Source organism: Camelus bactrianus, chromosome 8 (assembly GCF_048773025.1).
Source record: "Camelus bactrianus isolate YW-2024 breed Bactrian camel chromosome 8, ASM4877302v1, whole genome shotgun sequence".
NCBI classification, from domain to species: domain Eukaryota; kingdom Metazoa; phylum Chordata; class Mammalia; order Artiodactyla; family Camelidae; genus Camelus; species Camelus bactrianus.
The window spans coordinates 52,504,771-52,528,423 of record NC_133546.1 but is presented as its reverse complement, the minus strand read 5'-3'; the positions used below and the strand labels follow the sequence as shown (position 1 = coordinate 52,528,423).

The 23,653-nt window shown below is 36.6% G+C and overlaps 1 protein-coding gene across 3 annotated transcripts in view; it reads right to left on the bottom strand.

The window, feature by feature from the left end:
• Nucleotides 1–4,306: 4,306 nt before the first annotated feature.
• Nucleotides 4,307–23,653, bottom strand: part of FBXL4 (F-box and leucine rich repeat protein 4) — a 63,218-nt gene continuing 43,871 nt past the window's right edge. For all 3 annotated transcript variants that reach the window (XM_074368598.1, XM_074368599.1, XM_074368600.1), the window contains 3 exons: nucleotides 13,178–13,249; nucleotides 9,430–9,742; nucleotides 4,307–4,863 (listed from right to left, as the gene is read on the bottom strand). In XM_074368598.1, the coding sequence (XP_074224699.1) occupies nucleotides 4,700–4,863; nucleotides 9,430–9,742; nucleotides 13,178–13,249 (549 nt within the window). In that variant the 3' untranslated portion in view covers nucleotides 4,307–4,699. The remainder of the gene's footprint in view (nucleotides 4,864–9,429; nucleotides 9,743–13,177; nucleotides 13,250–23,653) is intronic.

The window sequence follows — 23,653 nt, the reverse complement described above, 5'->3', positions numbered from 1 at the left end:
TTAACGAACTGATTTGAGAATATCCTAGAACAGGAGTCACAAATTCGGTCCACAAACCAAATCCAAACTGCAACTTAAAAATGGTTTTTACATTTTCTAACAGCCAATAATAAATAAACCAAAAGAAGAATATTTGGTGGCACATGAAAATTATATGAAATTTAAATTTCAGTGTCCAGAAATAGAGTTTTATTGGAATGTGGCCACACACATTCACTTACATGCCTATGGTGGCTTCCACACTTGAGTGGAAGAGTTGAGTAGTAGCAACAAAGACCTACGTGATGCTCTCCGCATTTTGCACTGCTGCTTGGCGCATTACAAATTGCAGTGGTACAGTTATTACTACCAGCACTTTGAATGCCACACATGTTGTCATACTCAATATTTTAAAATATTTAAAATATTTTTTAAAATTTTTGAATTTATTTTTAAAAATCTTTTAAAATTATTACCAGTACCTACCCATAATGTTGGAACAAAACAAGAGAAAAGTGGACTTCAAGTGTGATGTGTTTAAGGCACAGAGGTGTATGGATTATTTTGTTATTGAATTAGATGGTGAAGCATTGTGTTCAACATGCAATGACACCATCACTGCTCGGAAGGAATATTACATATGTTGGAATTACCAGACTAAGCATTCATCATTGTATTCTCAAATCATACAAATGAAGTGGCCAGAAAAATGAGAAAATTTAAAACAAAGTATCTCATCACAGCAGAATTTCTTTACAGAAATAAAAAAATGAAAATAAAGCTGCAGCCAAAGTAAGTTTCTGAGTGGCTCATTCGTTAGTCAAGCAACGAAAGCCTTTTACCAATGTTGAGTTAATTAAATTGTTTTTGACTCATCAGCTGAAGAAATGTGTCCAAAGTAAACTTGCTTAAGACTATTATATTAGCTTTTTGGCAAGAACAGTTGCTCAAAGAATTGAGAATATTGGGAGCAACATCATTAGTCAATAAAAAAACCAAGGCAAATGATTCTGAGTGGTTTTCCTTGGCTCTTGATGAGTCAACAGATGTTACTGCCTAGTTATTGTTATTTATTTGATGAGTCAATGCCAAGGTTGAAGTGATTGAAGAGTTGGTTTCTATGAGTAGTCTGCATGGAACAGACAAGGTTATTTTCTAAGAAGTTAAGAAAACATGAATTCAGTGAAACCTGAAGTAGAATCTGCTAAGAGGTATTACAGCAGGTGGTGGTAAAACTATGTGTGGAGCAAAAAGAAAGTCAAATTTACAAAGCTTGTGAAAATGAAGTGTTTAAAACCTATGGTTATTTACTGCATTATTCATCAGCAGGTACTTTGTGGAATATATATGATTCAGTCTTGTGTTATTGAACTAGCAGTGTCAAGGGCGAACTTCATCTAACATCATCAGTTCTGTTCCTTTTTGTCAGATATAGAAGCTGAATATTCTGATTTGCCCTCTCACACAACAGTTTGTTGGCTAAGCAGTGGTAGTTTTATTGTGAGTTTTTGAGATCAAAGCTGATAGTGAGATTTTTCTGAATGAGAAGAAATGCCCTCAGTCACTATTACAGAATACTGAATGGCTCTGGAATTTAACTTTTGTTGCAGGCTTGATAAGGTTTTGTAATGAAATTCAACCCAAAATTGAAACAATGCAGAAAATTGAAAATAGTTATTCCTGCTGTATGTGGAATTCATTCACTGGGATTCAGGGGAAAGCTCCAGATTCAAGGAGAGCTGTAAAGCAATACTTCTCAAAGGGTGGCCCTCACTCCAGCAGCAGCATCACCTGACTATCATTACAAATGCAAATTCTAGTGAATCAGAAGCCCTGGAGGCGAAGCCTGCAAAACAGTGCTTACATGTGAAACATACCACAGTAAAATAATTCTGATGGCAACTAACAGTGAATCATAAAGTAACGTCAAGGTGCTTTATATACTTTCTGAGAGATCTAAAGGTTAAGACAAGCAGCAAAAGCTCCATTCTCACACGAATTTAAAGTAGATATATTTTCTGAGCTCAAACAACAGGTCCAGCAGCGTTTTTTGGATCTCGATGCAAGTGTAAAGGAGATATCCATTCAATTGTGCAGTTGAGGAACTTCCACCTAACCTTCCACTGTATGGGAGTAATCTGCAATGTTATAGTATCTTAAGAGGAAAATATCAAGAGAAGGAAGACCCTAATAGAAGTCTATCAATGCCATCCAAGTGATAAATGTGCTCCATGAAAGTCATGGAACGTGGATTAATCTAAGTATTTGGCAATACCTATCTGTATAGAAAGACATTTTGAAAGACAAAATACATAAAATCTTACTATAGATCAACATTAACAGATGTATACTTACAATCAATTTTGATGACAGGAAATACTAACTTTGAATCTCAGTTAAGTGAGATGTTATCCTCCCCAAAACGTATTACATTCTCATTTGAACTGTATTACAAAACAAACTGCTCTCAATTATTCTTATCTTTCAAATTCTGTCAATAAAAATTTTGTGGAAATTCATTTTCTCTTTAGTTATGTAAGTACTTACAAAATAATCTCAATTTTCACTCTTAACCTTACAAAATAATCTCACTTTTTACCCTTAGCCCACAAACTCTAAAGTATTTACTATCTGGCCCTTTACAGAAAATGTTTGCTGCCCTCTGCTCTAGAACCAGATGCCACTTGGACACTTTTAAGCATAGACTGAATGCACTGTCTCCAAAGCCTCATGGTGTGGGTGTGTACACTGGCTCTGCCACGAGCAGCTATGTGATCATGAGTTAGGTTTTCAATCTTTCTTTGCCTCAGTTTCCTCATCTGTGAATGGGAGTAAATAATGGTATCTATATTACAGGGTTGTTATGAGGATTAAGTGAGTTAGTAAAGGCAAAACTCAGGAGAGACTGCCTGGCACAAAGTAAGAATTAATTCAATGGCAGCTGTCAGCTTAAGATAAAAGTACTACTTTACCCGGTTGGTAGTCAGATTATAAATGTCACCCACCTAAAAGGTAAACTGAATAAAGCACTTAAGATGTTTACATATATTCCTCAGTGAAAAAAAAAATCCAAGTGCATGAGGATAATAAGGGAGGACAAACAAACCAAGCCCTTTCCAACTGCCCCTTGCTTCTGCCATTCAATAGAAGCTGCTGTGGGGCATGCCAACAGGACAGCAGCTCTCATATAGTGGTTTCTTATATGCAGGACATTGCATTAATATTTTAAATGCCACTTATTACATTCTTCATATTCTATAAAAGGATAAACGCAGTTATTACTAGTAATTTATAACACTTACAATTTAAAAATTTGACATATTCTATGGTTTAATTCAATGGTATATTCTAATTCATTCAATAATTATTTACTGAATGCCTACTATTTTCCATACATATAAATTCACTAGCTTAAGAACTTTGTGGGGAAAATGCTTTCAGATATGAGAGTATCCCCAAGAATTTCCTAGAGATATATATTCACTGTGCTAATTTTGAAACTAATTATGGTTTTTCTTAAATAACTACATCTTATAACACAAGAAATTCTAGAGTAGTGCTATCCAGTATGATAACCACTAGCCTCAGAGAACTACTGAACACTTTAAAATGTGGCCAGCACAACTAAGGGACAGAATTTTTAATTAAATTTCACTAAAATTAAATAAAAGAGCCACATAGGGCTAGTGGCTGCCGTACTGGACAGCAGAGTTCTACAGGATCACCGTAGGATGTGCAGGATTGGAAGTTAACAGTTTACCCTGTGTGGGAAAACAAATTTTGTTACACTATACATTTAATGTTAGTTGCTATTCAAAACAGCCCTGCCTTTTCATTCCACAAAATATTTTCTGTCTACTTTCTTAGCAGGAGAACTACATCAATTTACTGTTTAACAAGACAATGTTTGTCTGCTTTGTTTTCTCCACTATAGCTAGTTTCTAAATATTTAAAGTGCTGGGGCACAGAAATAAATAAACAAAATCCACATACAACTCAGAAGTCTTAAACCTTCCCCTCTGGCAAACTTTTAAGGCATCTGCTTAACAGCTGGAAAGCTATTTCATTTAGTAGTTTACCTCTTGTTCTTGATCACGCTCATAGTTTTATACTGTTGTTATCCAGTAGTAAAATAGAGAAATATATCAGAATGAAAGTGGAAAAACTAAAAAATGTTTAAGTTGAAGAGCTAATACATCAGCTTACAAAATAATCTTAACAGCTGAAAAAAATTAGATTCTTTCTCCGACCAACTCTGGCAATTTTGTACATACCAAACAGAATACTGGCCAGGTCATAGGTTTATTATTAATAAGGCATCCTTACATGGAGGTGTGAAAAATTAATTTTATTTTTTGCATAAATATCATGATACTTTATTGTTCAAAGTGTTCCTTTCAAAATAAGTTAAAATGTTTCCATATTATTCTTTCATTAAATGTATAATTATTCACTAAAGCATAATATCACTGATTAACATAAGATAAAAATAAATGAACCATTCACATATTCTTGAAGAAAAGTGCTTACATTTTGTGAAAACATTTCTTTACATCATTGATTTAATGATTTAATGGACAATTCCATATTTTTCTTTAAAATCCACAAATGTCTAAATGGGATATTAAGACATTGTTGCCATTATAAAAATGAAACAAAACCAACCCCAGAACAAAACCCTACAAAAACACATGAATTTTATTATAGAACATATATTAAGTCACTGAGTAAAGCTCTTTTTTATGAACACTTTCGGAAAGCTCACATTGAGTTCTAGCACAGCTCTATTATCAATCTGTGAACAGAAGGACACATCAAGTAAGGAAAGATCTTTACATGATTCCAGGAGTTTTCTTAGGGACGCTGGACTTACCATTCTTGTTCCTGTTTAAAAAAAAAAAAAAAATTAGATACATTCCCCAATAAAAAGTCCCTTTATTGTTAGTTATTTAAAATACACTTAAAATAAATACCCTAAAAATTAAAAACATTTCTCAAAACAAAAGACTTTGTATTGAAATAATCCTGTAAAAAAAAATACAAAATAAATTTTCCCAGCCAATTTGGCATCTAGGACCTGAATTTTGTCAATACTCTACCCATTTTGTCTTCATTCCTACTTCCCACCCTTTCCAGTGCGTTCCTCCAGACTTCCCTATTTCTGTTCATCCCAGTTCAAAACTGCCCATCTCATTTTCCAAAACCCATGAGTCAAATCAGACAGCAATACTTAATAATGGTTCAACCTCTAATTCTATGCAGTATAATTACTGAGCAACTACTCTGTAGAAACTTCTGTTTCAGGCACTGGAGATGCAAAGATGAGTAAGACATGTGTCTCAAGGAACTCACTGACCAGAAAGCAAATAAGCACAACACACTCTGATAAGTTTTACAGTAAGCAGTAGGTACAAAATGGCATTACTGGAAGACAAATGATGGATGGTGAGTACTATGTAGCCCACATTAAATCTGAAGTGATTATGGGATATTTTGATGGAATGTAAATTACATAAATTTTGTAAAGCACCTGATATGTGGCAGGCACTCAATAAATACCAAGTATCACTAGGCTCTAGGATGTCACCTGCTGTAAAACATACCTTGTTTTAACTACAGCTTTTATAGGGAAAAAAAATTATAATTGTATTGTATATACATATCTACTGGGATGGGGATTAAAGTTCCTGAAACGCTAGTCTATGCCATTTCCTCTGAGAAATCCTTTCTCCCCTCCTGCCATGGGCTCCAGAAGCTGTAAGTGTACTGCTGCCCTGGCTGTGACTGGCCCCACGACAGATCCATGCAGATTCTCCCGGGAATTTAGAAGTGGAATTCAGTAAAGCCTCCAATGCACACTGACCCCTTGAACTGAAGACCTGGGAAATGGGGTCAGGGCTGCTATACTTGGCCATGGGTGCCCAGAGATGCAGAGATGGCCAGCGTGACAAGAAAAGAACAAGCAGAAGCAAAGGGAGAAGCAGACGTGAAAGTCTGTGTTATGCGGGCAGAGGGCAGGGCGAGGACAGGTGCCTGAGCACATAGCATAAGAAATACAAGGAATAAAAGAAAAGCTTCCTTGCCATTTGATGGTTTTCCAGTCCCACCTGAGGTCTGACCATAACTAGCGTCTACCCACAGGATCTGAGAGAGACACCTTCATCTTCATTCATCATGATTGTCTTTTCCTTATGCTTCACTTATCTTGAGTGGATCTCTGTTATGTAAGATCAGAGACCCTCACGTAAGCCTCTCAGCTCCCTGGTGTTTCTCACCCAGGGTGTGACTGCTTTCTATTTGTCAGTCTTGGTCAACAGAATCTGAGTTTCCTGATAAAGTAGGAGTTCCTAAAGCCCAAGAGAATGCCAGGGGAGGAAGTCAGAGGCTGAACATTTAACTAGTCTAGGGCTCCCCTGTCCTCTGCCTCCAGGGCACTCTGTGTTGTTTTGTTATCAGCTTAGGACAGAGTTTTGTTTTCAGTCTGCTTGCTCCTTCAGGGCACAGCCACATCTATGTTATTCCCTGTTTAAAACAATGCCAAACAGGGTGTATGCTCACTATGTGTGTAATGGATGAAAGGACGAAGGGATGGTGGTTAATTTCACCCTGGCTTAGACCCTCCTTAGATGGATTACTGCAGCTAATCGCTCTGAGTTTGAGCTCTTCCTTCTCCAGTTCACCTAATACTTGTTTCCAGATAAGTATTCCTAAAACACAGCTCTAGATATCTCACTCATATCCCTAATTAAAACCCAGGAAAAGCTCTTCCTTGTTTAATTTTGTGCAGATTCCTCATCCTGGTGTTCAAAACTCTCCACGATACCCTCCATTATACCAACATTCTGAATCAAATTAGACGGCCTGTTCTCTGAAGACACTCTATACCTGTAACGCCCACGCTTTTGTTTCATGCTATTAATTCTGCATAAGATGCCCTCCTCCCCCTGTTTCCTGTTCACTTTTCAGGGATACCTTTCAAATACCTACTAACCTTTTAAATCAAGCTTTTCCTTACTTCTCTGATCCTATATACTCCCTTTTCTTGGAGCCCTTCAAAGTGGACTTGCTTCTGGCTTGCATTACAGTTATGTACATGGCCGTTTTACCCCTTCTTGCTAGGTCATCAACCCTCTGAAGGTAGGGACTGTATCTCACTCAGCTCTGTACTGATCAGTAAGTATTTTTAGTGTGAAGAAGATATGCCACTTAACATTCACATATGCTAATCACAAAATGACAAATAAAATAATGACTATTGGTTTGGTTTAATTAAGAATCTTTAAAAAAAAAAAAAGGATTCTAACAGTAAAGGATGACGGGAACCAAAATACAACAGTAAAAATAAAGAAAACATAGCATAGTGGTTAGAAGCAGAGACTCTGGTTCAAGTCCAGATGCCCTTCTGGCCATGAGCCCTGGGCAAATCACGTAACCTGTTTCAGCCGGTTTCCTCCTCTGTGGCTAATAATAATATCCACCTCATAAGGTTGGTGTGATGATCAAATCACTTAATACATGCTCAGAACGGTATAAAGCATACAAGATACAAACTACATGTTGCTGTTAACACTATTATTAATTATTGACTATTATTGATATTATTTTTTTACTGTGCTCTTAATATTTGAAATAAGATATTCCAATTTATTTACCTGATGACTGTCTCCACCCATACCTAGATTTGGCATAAGAGATAATAAAACATCCTTGCTCCTACACTCCTGAAAGTCACAAATGTTTTCAAAAAAGAAGTCATTATACTTCTTACCTGTTTTTCCTTTATGTCTCTGTCAAGTAATTCACACATTTAAAGGCCAAACTCAGGCCACTTGACAACCGACCCCACCATTCATCACAACTGTGCTGCTGTTTTGGGCTCAGTGTTGGGAATACCGACTCCTTTGCGGTTCGGTAGCATTTTAGATGCTGGCTCTCCATCTCCAGTGTATGTTTTAGGGGCTTGTAAAACAGGTTTTCAGCAACAGTAGCACCATCCTCTGAAGTGAAGCCTGATGCAACGTGTGATTCATTTGAAAAGATCCTTGGCTGCCTTACCTGAGTCTCCCTGTGAATCCAGGACTTTCTCTTAAACTTTTCAAAATATTTCCCTCACAAAACATCTAGGCTAATTCAAAGGGGAGGCTGGATAGGAAGTTTTGAAAAGGAACAAGCAAAGTAAGTGGGTGTGGTGTTTTGAAAAAAGTACTGACGGTGGGGCCAAATCCCTTGTTTGAACCCTTGCTCTGCCACACAGTAACTGCTGGCTCCAGCGCCCTCCCTCATCTACGAAAAGCAAATGATACCCACCTTCCCCAGCTGTGAAGATGGAAAGGAGAATATAGCAGAGATGAGGTATCTAGCCCGAAGTGTGCCATGTAACAGGCAAGAATTTTGCCCTAAGTTTTTTTTCTTTTTTTGAGTCAACTGTTTGTATTGATTTTTCATTTATGTTTATTGAAATATAGTTGATTCATAATACTGTGTTCGTTCCAAGTGTAAAGCATAGTGATTCAGTAATTTTTGCAGATTGTATTCCATTATAGGTTATTATAAGATACGGGATATGATTCCCCGTGCTATACGGTATATCCTTGTGGCTTTTCTGTTTTATACGTGGTAGTTGGTATCCATTAATCTCATACTCCTAAATTTTCCCTTCCTGTTTTTAAGAAAGAATTTCTGCCTAAAAGTAACTTGAATAAGTAACATGCAACTATATGGGCAACATCTACAAATGTCTCATAAACCTGGACTGTCGAGAGATTTTAACTGAAATGACAAACACAGGTGTTGAAAATCTTCAGGTTTTCCTTTTGCTGAATGTTGAATAAACAGGAAACAATATAACTAGCACTTTAAGGACTAATCTGTTAGTATTAACACGTTACCAGCAACACAGTGCAAATGCTATTGGGGTTCACAACTGTGGGGGCAATTTTACCTGTGGCCAACGTAAGAAATAACAAAATTTCACAGGGTTCCTTGCTGTAAATTGCAATAAGAACACAAGGAACCCCGGAACTGGAAAGGCTTTCCAATAGCTCTGCCTTAGGGTAGAACTATTCCTAAAAACCAGAATTACCAGGGATGGAGATGTCACAATATTCCTTAAGCAAGAGCTCAACATCAAGAAGCCATCTATATGTGTGTGTGCATCTTGAATTCATTATACAAATGGATTAATTTCTCATCTGTCCTTAATAAAAATGGAGAAAATAGCTCATATAAATTCTCACTCTTCATACTAGATCAAGAATGAATGGTTACTTAGAGCTTTCTGAGAGGTACAACTATAAAATTATGTTATTGCCCTCACTTTTTTAAGTACAGTTATAATTATCAGGACAAAAATTTTTTTTATTGTATCTAAGAATTTTTTTTTCTGTGCAAAAAGTGTGAGATTACCTTTTATGTCAAGCCTTAAAAGAAGTTTATATATTGTATCCTTACCTAATATGTCCAGTTGGCGTAATCTGGTACAATTACCCGCCAGCTCCTCAATGTCTGTGTCACACACAGACCTGTTAGCTGTTAGAAAGAGTTTCTGCAAGTTTGGAAGCTGGCGTGCCAGTCTGGCGAAGCACCCGGTGCTGCTCTGCAGAGTAGGGCACCAGCCGAGGTCAAGTTCCTCCAGAAGCGGACACCCAGAAGCCAGCTCTGCTATCCCATTCTCAGTAATATTCTTACATCGCCACAGGTCCAGGGTACGGAGTTTTTTACACTTGGCTCCTATCATGCTCGCTATCACATCGTAGTCTTCAATCTGGAAATCAAATCATTTCAATCTTTTCCATATGATGCTCAGAAATGCAAACTCTTTTGAGCACGTTAAAACATGCCTAATCATCTCCTGTTGTTTGCTCCCATGTAAACATACTCATGTTGTGATTAATACAGATCTGCCCACTCATCTCACAGATCTGCCACTGTTTCATAAAACAGCAAGAGACATCACTTACTTAAAAATCCATTTAACAGAATTCCAGACAGAGGATGTTAATGAATTAAATCCCAAAGCAGTCTGAAATTCTGTCTCTCATAAAGAATTTGAGGATGATGTATTGTTCTTGTATACCTTGCATTTTGACCATACTGTTGTTACTCCAATAAGAGCTTCTGGATAAAGGGGTGCTCTTTGCCAGGCTCTAAAATAGTAAGGGAATAAACTGATAGTACTAATAAGGATACTAGTTTTGGGTTAAACGAGGCATTTGGGGACTGAATATACAACACAAAAATAATTTAGATTGTGATAAATTCACTGTTGTCAGTTACTGGAGGTGTCCAATGATTTACCTCATGTTCACCAGATAAGCTTCTACTAATCAAGGATTAAACACTTTAGTTCATGGGCTTTGCCTGCTTTAATAATGTTTCTTTAAACAGATTCTTTTAAGAGCTTCATTTGATTTTGTTAAGATCAGGTATCAGAATTACCACCAGAAGTCAAAGGGAAACAAAACAGCAAACATTTGCAATGATTACTTCCTTTCGCTCATTTGTTCATTCATATTTTCATCTACCTTGTGCCAGCACTGGCACTCCAGATACTAGGAACAACAATGAATTAAAAAGGAAAAAAAAAGACTGTGTTCACATTTTTGGGAAAGACATACAGATGACTAAATGAGCAAAGTAAATTCAGAAAGTGTTAAGTGAAAATAATAAAACCAAAACCGAGATGTGAGAATGATCAGAAGGTGAGGGGTCAAGGAAGGGAGTAGGGGCCGCTGGGATCCCTGGGACGGAAACTGGTACCTCCAAGGAACAGAAATGAGAATGGGCGTGGCCCAAGGGGAGTGGGGGAGAGGACAGGCTGGGGAGCCAGACAGCTCTGCAGGGGCCAGGCCGTTAGGCTATGAAGGACTTTGAATTTTTATTTTAAATGCTAAGGAAATCAATGGAGGGTTTGAAGCAAATATGATTTACACTAAAACAAAAATAAAAATCCCTCTGGCTTCTGTCTGGAGGATGGTCTTGGGTGTGTAAGAGTAGGAAGCCCAGTGAAGAGGCCTGCACTAGGTCAGAGGAGAGATGGCTTGGATTAAGGTGGAGTGTGGAATCGGAGAAGTGGATTATATTTTGAGCAGAACCAAATAGCTGATACATTACATACAGTGGTGACAATTTCTGAAGGTCCTTAGTAACTGTATATGGCAGAATCAGGAAAAGTTGACGTGGGGAAATATAATTATCTACTTAAGTGAGTGGACCTGAACAACACAAAAGTGTAGCTTTGATCATTAGTGCAGCCAATTAGCATCTTTAGAAAGAAGCAATTTAAAATTTCTCCAAAATTCACAATGCTGATTGCTCTTATTTTGATAGTCAAGAATAAAATATCAAATGATACTTTGATCATCCTGCCTTTTGGTCAACTGACAGGAAGGAAAATGAAATAAACATGGTATTAAAATATCAACCAAGAGCCATCTGTGTTACTGTCCTGCTGGACCCAGACCTGCTGGGAAGAAAGAACAGCATTTCTATGACAAGTATGAAATGTTTCAACCATCATGTTAGCAGCGGTATCAGCAATATTAGTAGTATTTCTGAATTTCAAATGTCAAGTCCCTGAAACTTCATTTCCTGGCAAACAAATATCAATGGTAACAATATTGGTAACTACATATTTTAATTTAAAAATAGCCTATTTATCTAAAGTAGCATTTCCCATAATATATCACATAATAATAGATGTAATACAGAAAAATGGGTTCAGTCGTCGGGTGAAGTTGGAAAACATTGATTTAAGCAAAGGCAACCTGCTTCTTTATTGTAGGACATGCCACTGAAAACTCCAGGAGAAGGACATAATAGTACCGTTTCCTAATTTTGACCTAGAATTCCTACTCCTCCTCCTTCCCCCCTACAATACAGATGTTTTTAAATTGAGTATCTTTTAGCACTAATGTTCCGTGGGCCAACTCTGGAAAATGCTGACTGTAAATATACATCATAATTCCAAATGTAAAGTGTCTGTGATCAGAGGCCTTCTTTTCTAGAGAATGCTGCTCTAGTTTATGGGGAGGTAATTGACAGGCAGAATAAGGTACCTTGAGCCAAAGTTAAAACAGGGTCCTTATCAATCTAAAGGCGATCTAGCAATAAGCAAAGATCCAAGTGGAAGAAACTGGCTGGTGTGTTGTCACAGAAAGTGCCATTGAATATTACTGAACCCATCTAGAAGAGCCACTAGAAGGACCCAACAGAAGCCCATGAAATAGCTTACTAAGAAAAAAGTTGACTAGAAGTAAAGAAAACCTAATGCTGAGCTAGTGGGCTCCCAGGATGGCTTCCAGAGACCAGGATGGGCCTGAGCCCACACATGGGGTTTAATAAGGCCCAACGAACTTCTCTGATCTTGCAACCATCCTGCTTATTCAGATTTTCCTAACAAGTGGAGGCTAAACTGAAATGGTCTAGGATCTTCTGAATCTGCTTTGGGTGGAGGGGTGGGTGCAGGGTAAAGCAGTGAAGAGGAAAGGACTGCTCCACGGTCAGTTATACTGGGTGGGAGATGCATTTTCTGGGAGTGCACACACAAACACCACGAGCTCTATTGTCCTTTTAATCTCAGTATTTATAAACCACATAATTTAATTGAAAACCATTTCATTTATCCCATGAGCTCTTTCAGTAACATAAGAAATTATAATTTTAAATCTGAAAGGACTTTAAAGATTATTTAAATAGTCCCTAGGCTTTGGGATTTCATGAACCAGTAACATTTCAAAAAATCTTGAGTTCCAATATAGGGTGTCCATCTTTTTACCTTACCCAGTAATGATAGTAAAACAAACACAAAAACAAAATGAACCTATCAGCATGTCCAGAAAATCATCTCAGAACTCAAAAACTAAAATTAGCTTTGTGCAAAACTTGCCAAACTCCTGGCCCTTGGGTATAATTGGTATGTTATTTTGTAAAGCAGCCCAGAGAGGTAAATAGCTGGTCTGAGATAACACCTGGCTTGAGGCAGAACCAAACTCTTTCCAACGCACAGTAACTTCTTTCCTTGTTCTCACAGATAAATAATGTCAGTGTTTCAAAGACAAACTCTCCGATTGAAGAAAAATGTTTGAAAGTGGGGTACACAGTAATTAACCATAAATCTGCAAAGCTGTGGGTGGGGTCGATCAGGATAAAATTCACCCATGGGAAGATAACTGAGCATAAAGAATTTTCAAATACTTACCATTACACAACTACCCAAGCTGAGGTGCTGAAGCTCTGAACAGAAGTTCAAAATGCTGAGCAGGGCTGTTTGCTGCCATCAGGAACCATATCAGAGGCAAATAAGGAAAGTGAAAGGAAGTGAAACAAAGAGAAGGGGTCAATTAGACATTAAAGGCTGTCACTGCTTTTCCTGAAATAGAGCTCAAAACCTAGGTTACAGACACCACAAATGCCATTTAATGAGTCCCCAGGTGCTCCCGCCATTGACTGGCTTGGAGTCAAGGTAATCATTACTCATCTCCACGTTAAGTCATCGCTTTGTACATGATTTCACAGGCCCCAAAGATACCGACATTCCCTATGACCCCCTGGTTCATTTCCCAAAGGTAAGCAGTTTGGGAGTCTGGTTAATACTGAACAACAAAACAGGTTAAACAATCCCTCTCTCTCAAAAAAAAAAAAAAAAAAAAACCCACAGAGGGCGGTGACACTCATAGAACAGCGGCGGCTCTGACATTCACTGATCAGCTGCAGCCTGATGGAACTGCCAATAGTCACCCCAAATCAGGATTGAGCTGGTGACTTTAATGTCAAAGGATTCTCTTTTCTGACAAGGATACCAACAACCATTGAGCACCTGTCATGGGTAACATGCTGACTGAAACGTATATAATGTGTGCTTTCTAGTCATGTTCCTGCCATTTAAGCCCCCATATCCTGTGCAATGAAAACGGTTTCACCACTAAAGAAGTCCAGAGGTGTCCTAGACCACTGCCTGATCATGGTTCCTAAACTATCCCCAAACAGTCATAATGTCACTTGACGACATGCCTGCCATGAAAAACTGTAAAGACATTCAAATTTCTAGTTTTTCTTTTATAAATGAAAAAAAAAAATACTACTTAGACTTACGTGGCAAAATTTCTTTCTCAACATTTTAGCTAAATCTTATCTATCACAATTAAGATGATATTATACAACCTTTGTTTAATCTATTCCAAGTGTTCAGAAATTGAAAAAAAGCAGTTGGGGAGAAGATGAAGAATGTGTCAGTGACAATACAAAACATTTATTCAAACCCCAGATAAGATTCTCATTGAGAAAATAAAGTAACCAAGTATTTCAACTAAAATAAACTTAGTGAAGGCAAAAATAAAATAATAGTTATAATAGATGCTAGAGTGATACCAGACTTAAGACTAATTGCTTCACTGTTGTGCATTTTTAAAAATTTAAGCAAAAAAGTTCATATTGATTTTATGCTTAAGTTTCAACACAACTTAATAACATTTACTAGATAATGCCATGTAGATCTCAGAATGCTGATATCAGAAGAGGTATATGAAGATAAGTTGATTTTCAGATTCTCCATAATACTTAGCTATTTTAACTTACTGATAGGAAAAATGACATTAGGTTTTTTTTCTTTTTTAAATTAAAGTACCATATCTTATAACAAGGTTGTTTTATAAGATTTTCGCAGAGCAAAATCCAGAAGATTTTAGAAAATTTTTGTATATTCTTGTAGATAATACATTTTAAAATTAAAAAAATACACATACTCATGCATTCATTCATGATTCATGGAACTTGTTTGGGTAATTTATTTTTAAATTACTTACAATGAAGAATCTCAAATATGCAGACAAGTATAGAGTCCAAGATAATGAACACTCATGTGGCCACAACTCAGATTTATCAAATCAACATTTCGCCTTCTTGGCTCATTGTGTTCTATATGTGTATCCCTCCATCCATTCACATCCCTTCTCAGAGGTGATCTCTATCATGACTCAGGGTTTAAAACGTGCTCGAAAATTATATAATTTTTCTACATATTCTGGACCATAAATAGCCCATATTGTTTTTATATAAATGCTATTATAATGTGCATCTACCTCTGCATTTTCCTAAACAAGGTGAGAGATGTGTCCACACTGATACAGCTTAGTTCACCGACTTTTTCACTGTTGTGTATTGTTCCATTATACAAGTTTACTGCAATATACAATCCCATTTGATGAATATTTAGTTTACAAGTTCTACCATAACAAAGAATGTTATAATAAACATTCTTATATGTGCTTCCATGTGCATTTATAGAAGAATATTTCTCTAAAGCACATACCAGAGTATGCCTCAATTTTACTGAATTTTGCTAAATAGCTCTCCTGAGTGTTTGTATCAACTGATGCTCCCACCAGCAGTATAAGAGTTGGGTCCCACTTCTTTGCCAACAGGTATTTTCATCCTTTTTAATGTCTGTCTATCTGATGAGTATGGAATGGTATCATTTGCACTAATATGATTCCTAGTGAGGTTGAAGATCTTTTCATATGTCTGTTTCCTAGATTTCTAATCTTTTTTTTTCCCCACAACTACTTGTTCTTGCTGTTTTAGCCTATCCATGTCCCATAATTTCTGGTTCTATTTAAAAAGATGCTTTCCTTTACTTCTTTAACCTTCCATTTCCTTGACCTCACTCTTCTATTCTTCCCTGTCTAAGGGTCTTACAGATTGCCCCCATCCAGAACCAGGACTTCTATTTAAAGTGCAATGGTCCTGGGGATATTTCAGAACCAGGGGGAGGCTTGGCTCATTCTGACCATGAGGCACAGCCAATGTCATCTCACTATATACTATATGGTATATCTGCTCGGGCCCAAATTCCTCCTTTCTCTAAGATTTCCATCCAACCCCTGGGTGGCTTGGACAGCCATCTAACATGATCACCTAGCTTTAACTGACTTCCATGCTGGGACAATAAGATTCTCTTGATATAGTTTGAGATGAACTCCCTGTTGAATAAGTTCTTCTAATTAAAAACAACACTAAGGCAGAAAATACTTATTGTCAAGAGCACCACAATAAACTGGACTGTTCTTTAGAGGAGATGTGTCTATTGCTTACTATTTTAAAGATCATAACTTTAGGACAGACTTAACTCACTTTTGAATTAATATTCTCATAATTATATATTTAGAAAACACTGGTGTCAGAGTAGATGCATTCTGGAGGAATTTCAAGTTGTAAAGAGGAATCCATGGCCAACTTAACTTACTCAGGTAAATATTTTACAATAACTTACACAGTCTGCACATTAAATGGAGAATTAAAAATTCATTTAATAGTGGAAAGAATTATCATTTTTCATCCCCACCTTAAAAAAGGAACTAACATAGAACATAAGAGATTACTGTGAACGATATCACACATCTTTGCTAAATAAGAGATGCGAGATCAAATGCTGAGACCATGCTATAAGGGGGCAAGAATGACCTTGGAAGAGATGTTGTGAGGAATGTAACAAGGACTCAAATAGAGATAAATAAAGGGGTTGACAGGGAGCACTGAGGTGAGCAAGTGCAAGTTCACAGTTTCCTGACTTTCTCCAGCAGAGCTTCTGATAAGGCAGAGACTGTGGGAGTGCCCAGGCTTAGAGCACAAATCTATATAGATCAGCTTGCAATCTAAATCCAGTTAACCAATTTCCTCTGAGAACATCTTTAGTATATTCTTTCTCTATGCTGTTACTATTCAGAATCAAAGTACTACTATTGATGCTAAAGCAAAAAAAGAAGTTAACTCTTCACTTACAGACATAAAATGACCTGATTTTGGAGAGACCATAGACTCGACAATTTAGAGCAGGAGTGGACAAAATACTGCCCACAGGCCAAAGTCAGCCCACTGTCTGTTTTTGTAAATAAAGTTTTATTGGAACAAAGGCACACCTGTTCATTTATGTACTGTCAATAGCTGTTTTCACACTACAGCAGCAGGGCTCAGCAGTTATGGCAGAGACCATATGTGGACAAAGCCAAAAATATTTACTATCCAGCCCTTCATGGAAAGAATTTGCCTGCCTCTACTTAAGAGGACAATTCTGCCTTAATGAGTACTTGCAGCACGTCTACGTGTATAGAACACACAAACAGATGGATTAAAGCTACATTAAGTGCACTACAGAAAAGGTATTTGGACATAAAAACTGAACAATTTAATTAACTTCTTATTTAAGACTGAAGATACTGTTTACGTTCCCCAACAAATTCTGCTGATTAGTCCTGCAAAATTCAATAGAGGCACAAGAGTAGCTCTATAAAATTAAAACACAATTGAAATAGTTGGCAGTTTTAATAATATAAGGTAGCAGATTCATTTTCAAATGAGTTTGTAATTTTTAAACAAAGGTCAACCTTATTTAAAGCTCTGTGGAAAGGGATTCACTAAAGAGTGACTGGATTCATGTTAATTTCTTTTCCAGAATTATCAAAACATACCCTAGGTGAATGATGGCATCTGGGAGTAGGATTTATGTTCATAAAGAAAGAATCCTTTTGACTTAATAAGAAAAAAACAAACTACCCAATCCAAAAATGGGCATAAGACCTAAACAAGCAATTCTCCAAGGAAGAAATACAAATGATCAATAGGCACATGAAAAAATGCTCAATATCACTAATTATCAGAGAAATGCAAATCAAAAGTACAATGAGGTATCACCTCACACCAGCCAGAATGGCCATCATTCAAAAGTCCACAAATGACAAACACTGGAGAGGCTGTAGAGAAAAGGGAACCCTCCTACACTGCTGATGGGAATGCAGGTTGGTGCAGCCACTGTAGAAAACAGTATGAGATTCCTCAAAACACTAGGAATAGACTTACCATATGACCCAGGAATCCTGCTCCTGGGCATATATCCAGAAGGAACCCTACTTCAGAATGACACCTGCACCCCAATGTTCATAGCAGCACCATTTACAATAGCCAAGACATGGAAACAGCCTAAATGTCCATCAACAGATGACTGGATAAAGAAGATGTGGTATATTTATACAGTGGAATACTATTCAGCCATAAAAACAACAATATAGTGCCATTTACAGCAACATGGATGTCCCTGGAGAATGTCATTCTAAGTGAAGCCAGAAAGAGAAAGAAAAATACCATATGAGATAGCTCGTATGTGGAATCTTAAAAAACAAACAAACAAATACAAAACAGAAACAGACTCATAGACGTAGAATACACACTTGTGGTTGCCAAGGGGGGGGGAGGTGGAAAGGGACAGACTGTGAGTTTGAAATTTGTAGATACTGACAGGCATATATAGAACAGATAAACAAGATTATACTGTATAGCACAGGGAAATATATACAAGATCTTGTGGTAGCTCACAGCGAAAAAGAATGTGACAATAAATATATGTATGTTCATGTATAACTGAAAAATTGTGCTCTACACTGGAATTTGACACAACATTGTAAACTGACTATAACTCAATAAAAAAAATGTTAAAAAAATAAGAATCCTTTTGCATTCCACCTAAAATCTACCTACTAACCCTGTTCAGCAGCTTCAAAATCCAATGGATAACTATAAGTTATAGAGGATTAATATGGTCTCTACTTGTTACAAAGAAATTTATTAAGAGGTAAAAGATGGCAAGAATTCAAATTTTGATTGACAGCTTTTTAAGAGATGCTACCCATAAAGTTCATAACCTCCTGTCCTCTAGATTTCTAAAGTGTTAAGCAAAAGTACTTAATAAAATGATAACTGATGGTTAGTATACTCACATAAGTTTTAGATAATCCAGATTTATAGTTTAGAGTTATATTTATGTATACCATGTACATCTAATAATATGAGATGTAATATAATCAACATATTAATACTGTGTTTACTATTTTACATTAATACAGGTTTATAGTTGTTATAACTAGTTAATAATTTTTGTAATTAAATTTTTTCAGTTAAAAATTATTGTTTATCTTCAATAAAGAATATAACCCTTAATTATCACACTGTTAATATAGGAAGGTAGGATTGAAAATCAATATTCTCTACTCCAAAACATGATTCCTAGAAAGCATATTAAGGAAACAAAGAACAAGTTTATACATCCCAGACATACACTAGCTAAAATACAGAGACTAGGGACATCACCTGATCATAAATGTACTTCCACTGATCATGATACATTTCAAACACATCAGAACAACATCTACAAGTAATGAGATGGAATTTTATAAAAGTATATTCACTAAATGAAAACTTATAACTTTACATAACAAATATCACCCAAAAAAATTCCTAAGAATACAATCACTCAATTATTGGAATTTAATATACACATATACACACAAATTTCTTTCTCTAATTTTAATTTTTTTGCCCCAGCGTTCAATAACAAAAAACTTGGGGAAGGGAAGTATAGAGTAAAAGTTGAAGGATTTTAAGAACTATTTAAAGTACCTGAAACTACTATATTGAGAAATAAACAATCATCATTCCAGAAAATTTAAATTCAATTAGTTTATAGATATTTGCTATGGACCATCTACTACAAATTGTTCTCCTTCATACAGTTTAAATATACAATAGGGTATAGTTTATATACTGATACATAATCACAGCTTGAAAACAGTATTTTCCCTATAGGTTAAACTTGAAGATCAGCATTGTGGTGGAAAAGTTAGACTTCTGATTGAGCTCTAAAAAGAGAATGGTAAGGATCATAAATGACATAAATTAATAAAGCTCTTACACATGCTTTTGAGGGAAAAAAAAAGAAAATTCCCTAAGCCTAACTGTATACCTACCCTAGACCACAAATTCAGAAATTTCAGCATAAGGTTCAAATAATGTGTTAAATTCCAAAAATCCATGTGTGTGAAAGAACAAAACCTAAGGCTAAATCACACACATTTGCCTCACCCTCTAGTCTCATTTCAGAACCTGTTTTTACCATGGTAGTGGATCTCTCCTACGATTATACAGTTGAATACATCTTTGCTCATGGTTGACTAAACTGATCAATTTCCATATCAACCCATAATGGATGATAGCAGAGATCTGCAGTCAAAAAGTCATGGCAGTCACATACCAGCTACACTTGACTGAAACTTTACTGACTATATAAAAGAATGTTTTGATCAGAGGGGTAAGGGTTGGACCATTAAGAGAGCATGTAAGAGGAGTCTGAGGCATATGTTGGTTGACACTGTTCATCTAAATGATGTTCAGCTGAAGAGGGTGCACTGGTCCAAAGCCTTTATCTTCTTCCAAAAGCACTTCTTTCCTTCCTGTTAAGATGGTGTCAATCTGTTTTGTGCTGATGCCTTGAAGCATTTAAATTATGTAACTAATGCTCACTGCTCTCATTCTAAGCTCACCAAATAGGTCTTATAACTGTAATTTGGTTTCCCTTTTGACATGCTAACAGTGAGAGAATGTGTTATCAGCTGTCTCTAATGAATGTGTCCTTTCCAGGTAGATTTCTTATACTTGGCATACCGGTTACTGTTATGAATGTGAATGATAACGAGACTGACCCCCAAGAGGCTTCTCAGCTGTGACTAAACCATAGCCCATCCACTCAGGTTACACACACTTAACCCGCCATAAGCCTCATACTCCCACTGGAACTTCTATTAAACCATTCAGGATCAAAAGAAGTACAGATATATTCTTGCCTGGAGATATATATTAAAGACTTCTAAAAGTTCGCTAGCTTTAGTATATAAGTTAATGTATTAAAAGTTCTTAAAATCTTTACTCTTGATTCTGTTTAAGAACAAAGTCATTATTATCTTTTATATGTTATCCAGGTAAATCAATCTGCCTGAAATGGACTGCATTTTAGGTGACAGCTAAGCACAGCCTGCATTAGTCAACTTACGTAACCAAAGTAGGTTCTTCCTACTTCAATTTTTCTCCTTGGTCTTAGTTAGTAATCAGCCCTGGGTCTGGTGAGAGACTGTCCCTTTCATTGAGTTTGTTGGCTACACTGACTCCCCTAAGAGAAAGGCCATCCCTGTTTTTACTTACCAATATACAGTAATGTGTTCTTTAAATCAAGCAAGAATGCCGTCAGGGGAACACCATTATCTCTGTCAGAAAGCAGCTTCATGGCACTTAATCAAATCATACTATTTTCAAGACAGTTTATGTATCTTTCGTAGGAAAGTCCAGGTGCTTTCATCAACAGACAGGGTGGTATGCATTTTTACTTATATATATCCACTCTGCCGGATAAGCTGGCACAGGAAAAAGAAAAATAGGAGGACAGTGTTGATATCCAACAGAAGTAAAGATCACTTTTGCTGTCTTCTGCTTCACGAAGCTGAAGGCAGTGGGGTCCTTGAAACTGTCGTCCAAGCCTAGTAGTCCAAGCAAACCGTTGCCGAACCACGCTTACAGATTACTGTCATATACTAGTCCCCTACAATACCTATAATCAGTTTTTTCACTTCTTCAGATTCTTTCAATTTATGTTCTATCATTCTTGAAGTGAGGCAATCAAAACTGGATGCAGGTGTTCCATTTATAACTCCAACTTTTAAAAAACACTCTTGGTTTTCTGGTCTGCTGCTAAGCAACCGAATGACACTCTTACTGAGCTGCTACCTACCAGGCCCCACCTCACCCCCCTACTCCCGATATTTTTTTCCCAAAGAAAAGGTAAACAGGTTCAAACTTCTAACACGAATCCAGGTTGTTTTACTCAATGCATGGAACTTCTCTTAAAGCCACCTTTTATGTAATATGTTAAAAAGTTATCCTCATGCCATCCTTTGTAAGTTGTGTTAGTTTGCCAGAACTGCCATGACTGAGTACCAGACACTAGGGGGCTTAAACAACAGAAATTCACTGTCTCACAGCCCCGGAGGCCAGAAGTCTGAGAGCAAGGTGTCAGCAGGGCTGGTGTCTTCTAAGACCTCTCCTGTTGCCTTGAAACTGGCCATCTTCTTCTGGTGTTTTCATATGGTCTTACCTCTATGTGTCTGTGTCCTAATCTCCTCTTAGTATAAGGACACCAATCACTGGATTAGGCTCCACCCTAATGACCTCATTTAACCTTAGCTATCTCTTTAAAGACCCCCATCTCCAAATTCAGTCACATTATGAGGTACTGGGGGTTAGGACTTCAACATATAAATTCTGGGGAGACAGTATTTAAGAGTAGGTTGCAGATATATGCCCCTTTGTGGGTAAAGGAGAATTATGTCTTCTATTTACTTTCAAATGGTTCAGGAAAAAACATGCATGTAGTAGGGGAATCTACTTTTTATGCAACTTTTCTGTAAGTCTAAAATTACTTCACAATAAAAGGTTTCTCCTTTTAAGTATTTAAAAGTCTACTTAATGAGTTAAATTTCTACAGCCCTCCTCTCATGAAAATACATCATCACATATGGCTAAAGAAATGCTTGCAATTAATGTTTATCATATATAAGAATCTTGTGAATAGAGATAAAAAGGACCAAAAGGATTGAAACAGTCTTTCCAATCAGGGCATATATCTCACTCTACTATAATTACTTCCTTGTCAAAAGCAGTAGAAGAAACCAAGTACAACTGAAGTCTCCTTCCTGTTTGTTCTAATTTCCCATCTTTTGCCTAAAGTTTTGCCTATACAATCCTGAAAGATCTACCAAATTCAGTAAAAAGAAAATTACTCCATTTAACAGCTCATTATCACTAGTTATTCCAGGATCACGCAGTAAACAGGTCTAAATTTCAGCTTGAGGGTCATCTCTTCTAGAAAGGTTTCCCCACACAGACCATCCTCCAACCAAGCACAAACACGCGACACTGTCAGCACCCATGTGGGCTTACTGAAGTACCAGTCCTCTCTGTCTCTCCATCCCATAGTGCTCTCCTGCTCCTCAAAAAACAGGCATATATTTACTGCTCTGCATCTACCGAAATTCAACCAACATTATTTAGTGATTTTTTGGTTAATGCTATAAGAAGACATTTGTTATTTCTCTGATGAAGCGATTTTTCATCACAATCCTAAAAACATCTAAAGAAAGAAAAAGATCCCATGAAATAAGTTAACAAAACAAATAGAATTATATTTCACTATCTTTCAGAGCTAAAAATTCTGGACAAATAGAGTTCAAACATTTTCTTAGGAATTCTTTAGGTTGAGATCCACCCATCCATCTACTTGGTGGATGTGGTTATTCTGTAGCAAGACAAACTTATCTTATGCTTACTAACTTACCTAATAATGAAAAAATGAACTAGTGAGAGAGCTATCACTCGTTCATTCAACACAAGTTTACTGAATATCTACTATATATGTTCACTCTAGTGAATACCAGACACTGTTCTACATACTAATTATAAAGAAGTAAACGGTCAAATATGGTCCCTTCCATTAGGAAATTTACAATTTAGGAATCAACATTCCTTTTACAGAAACAAAACATAAGGGTGAGAGAAATAATTCAACCTAAATCTCTCTTAGCACATGATAGAAAAGATATTCCTATTTAGGAAGATCTGTAAGAATACTTCAACAAGTTGGGAATAACTGCGTAGGACTTTCCTGAGTAAATCTATACTATCATTTTCACATTTACACAAGTCCATCCAATTTATAAAGTGTGTTGTTGTTGTTGTTTTTCACATGTGTGACCTAATTTGGCCTTCTCAATAGACTATGTGATAGGGTAAGTTTTTTTTTTTTTTA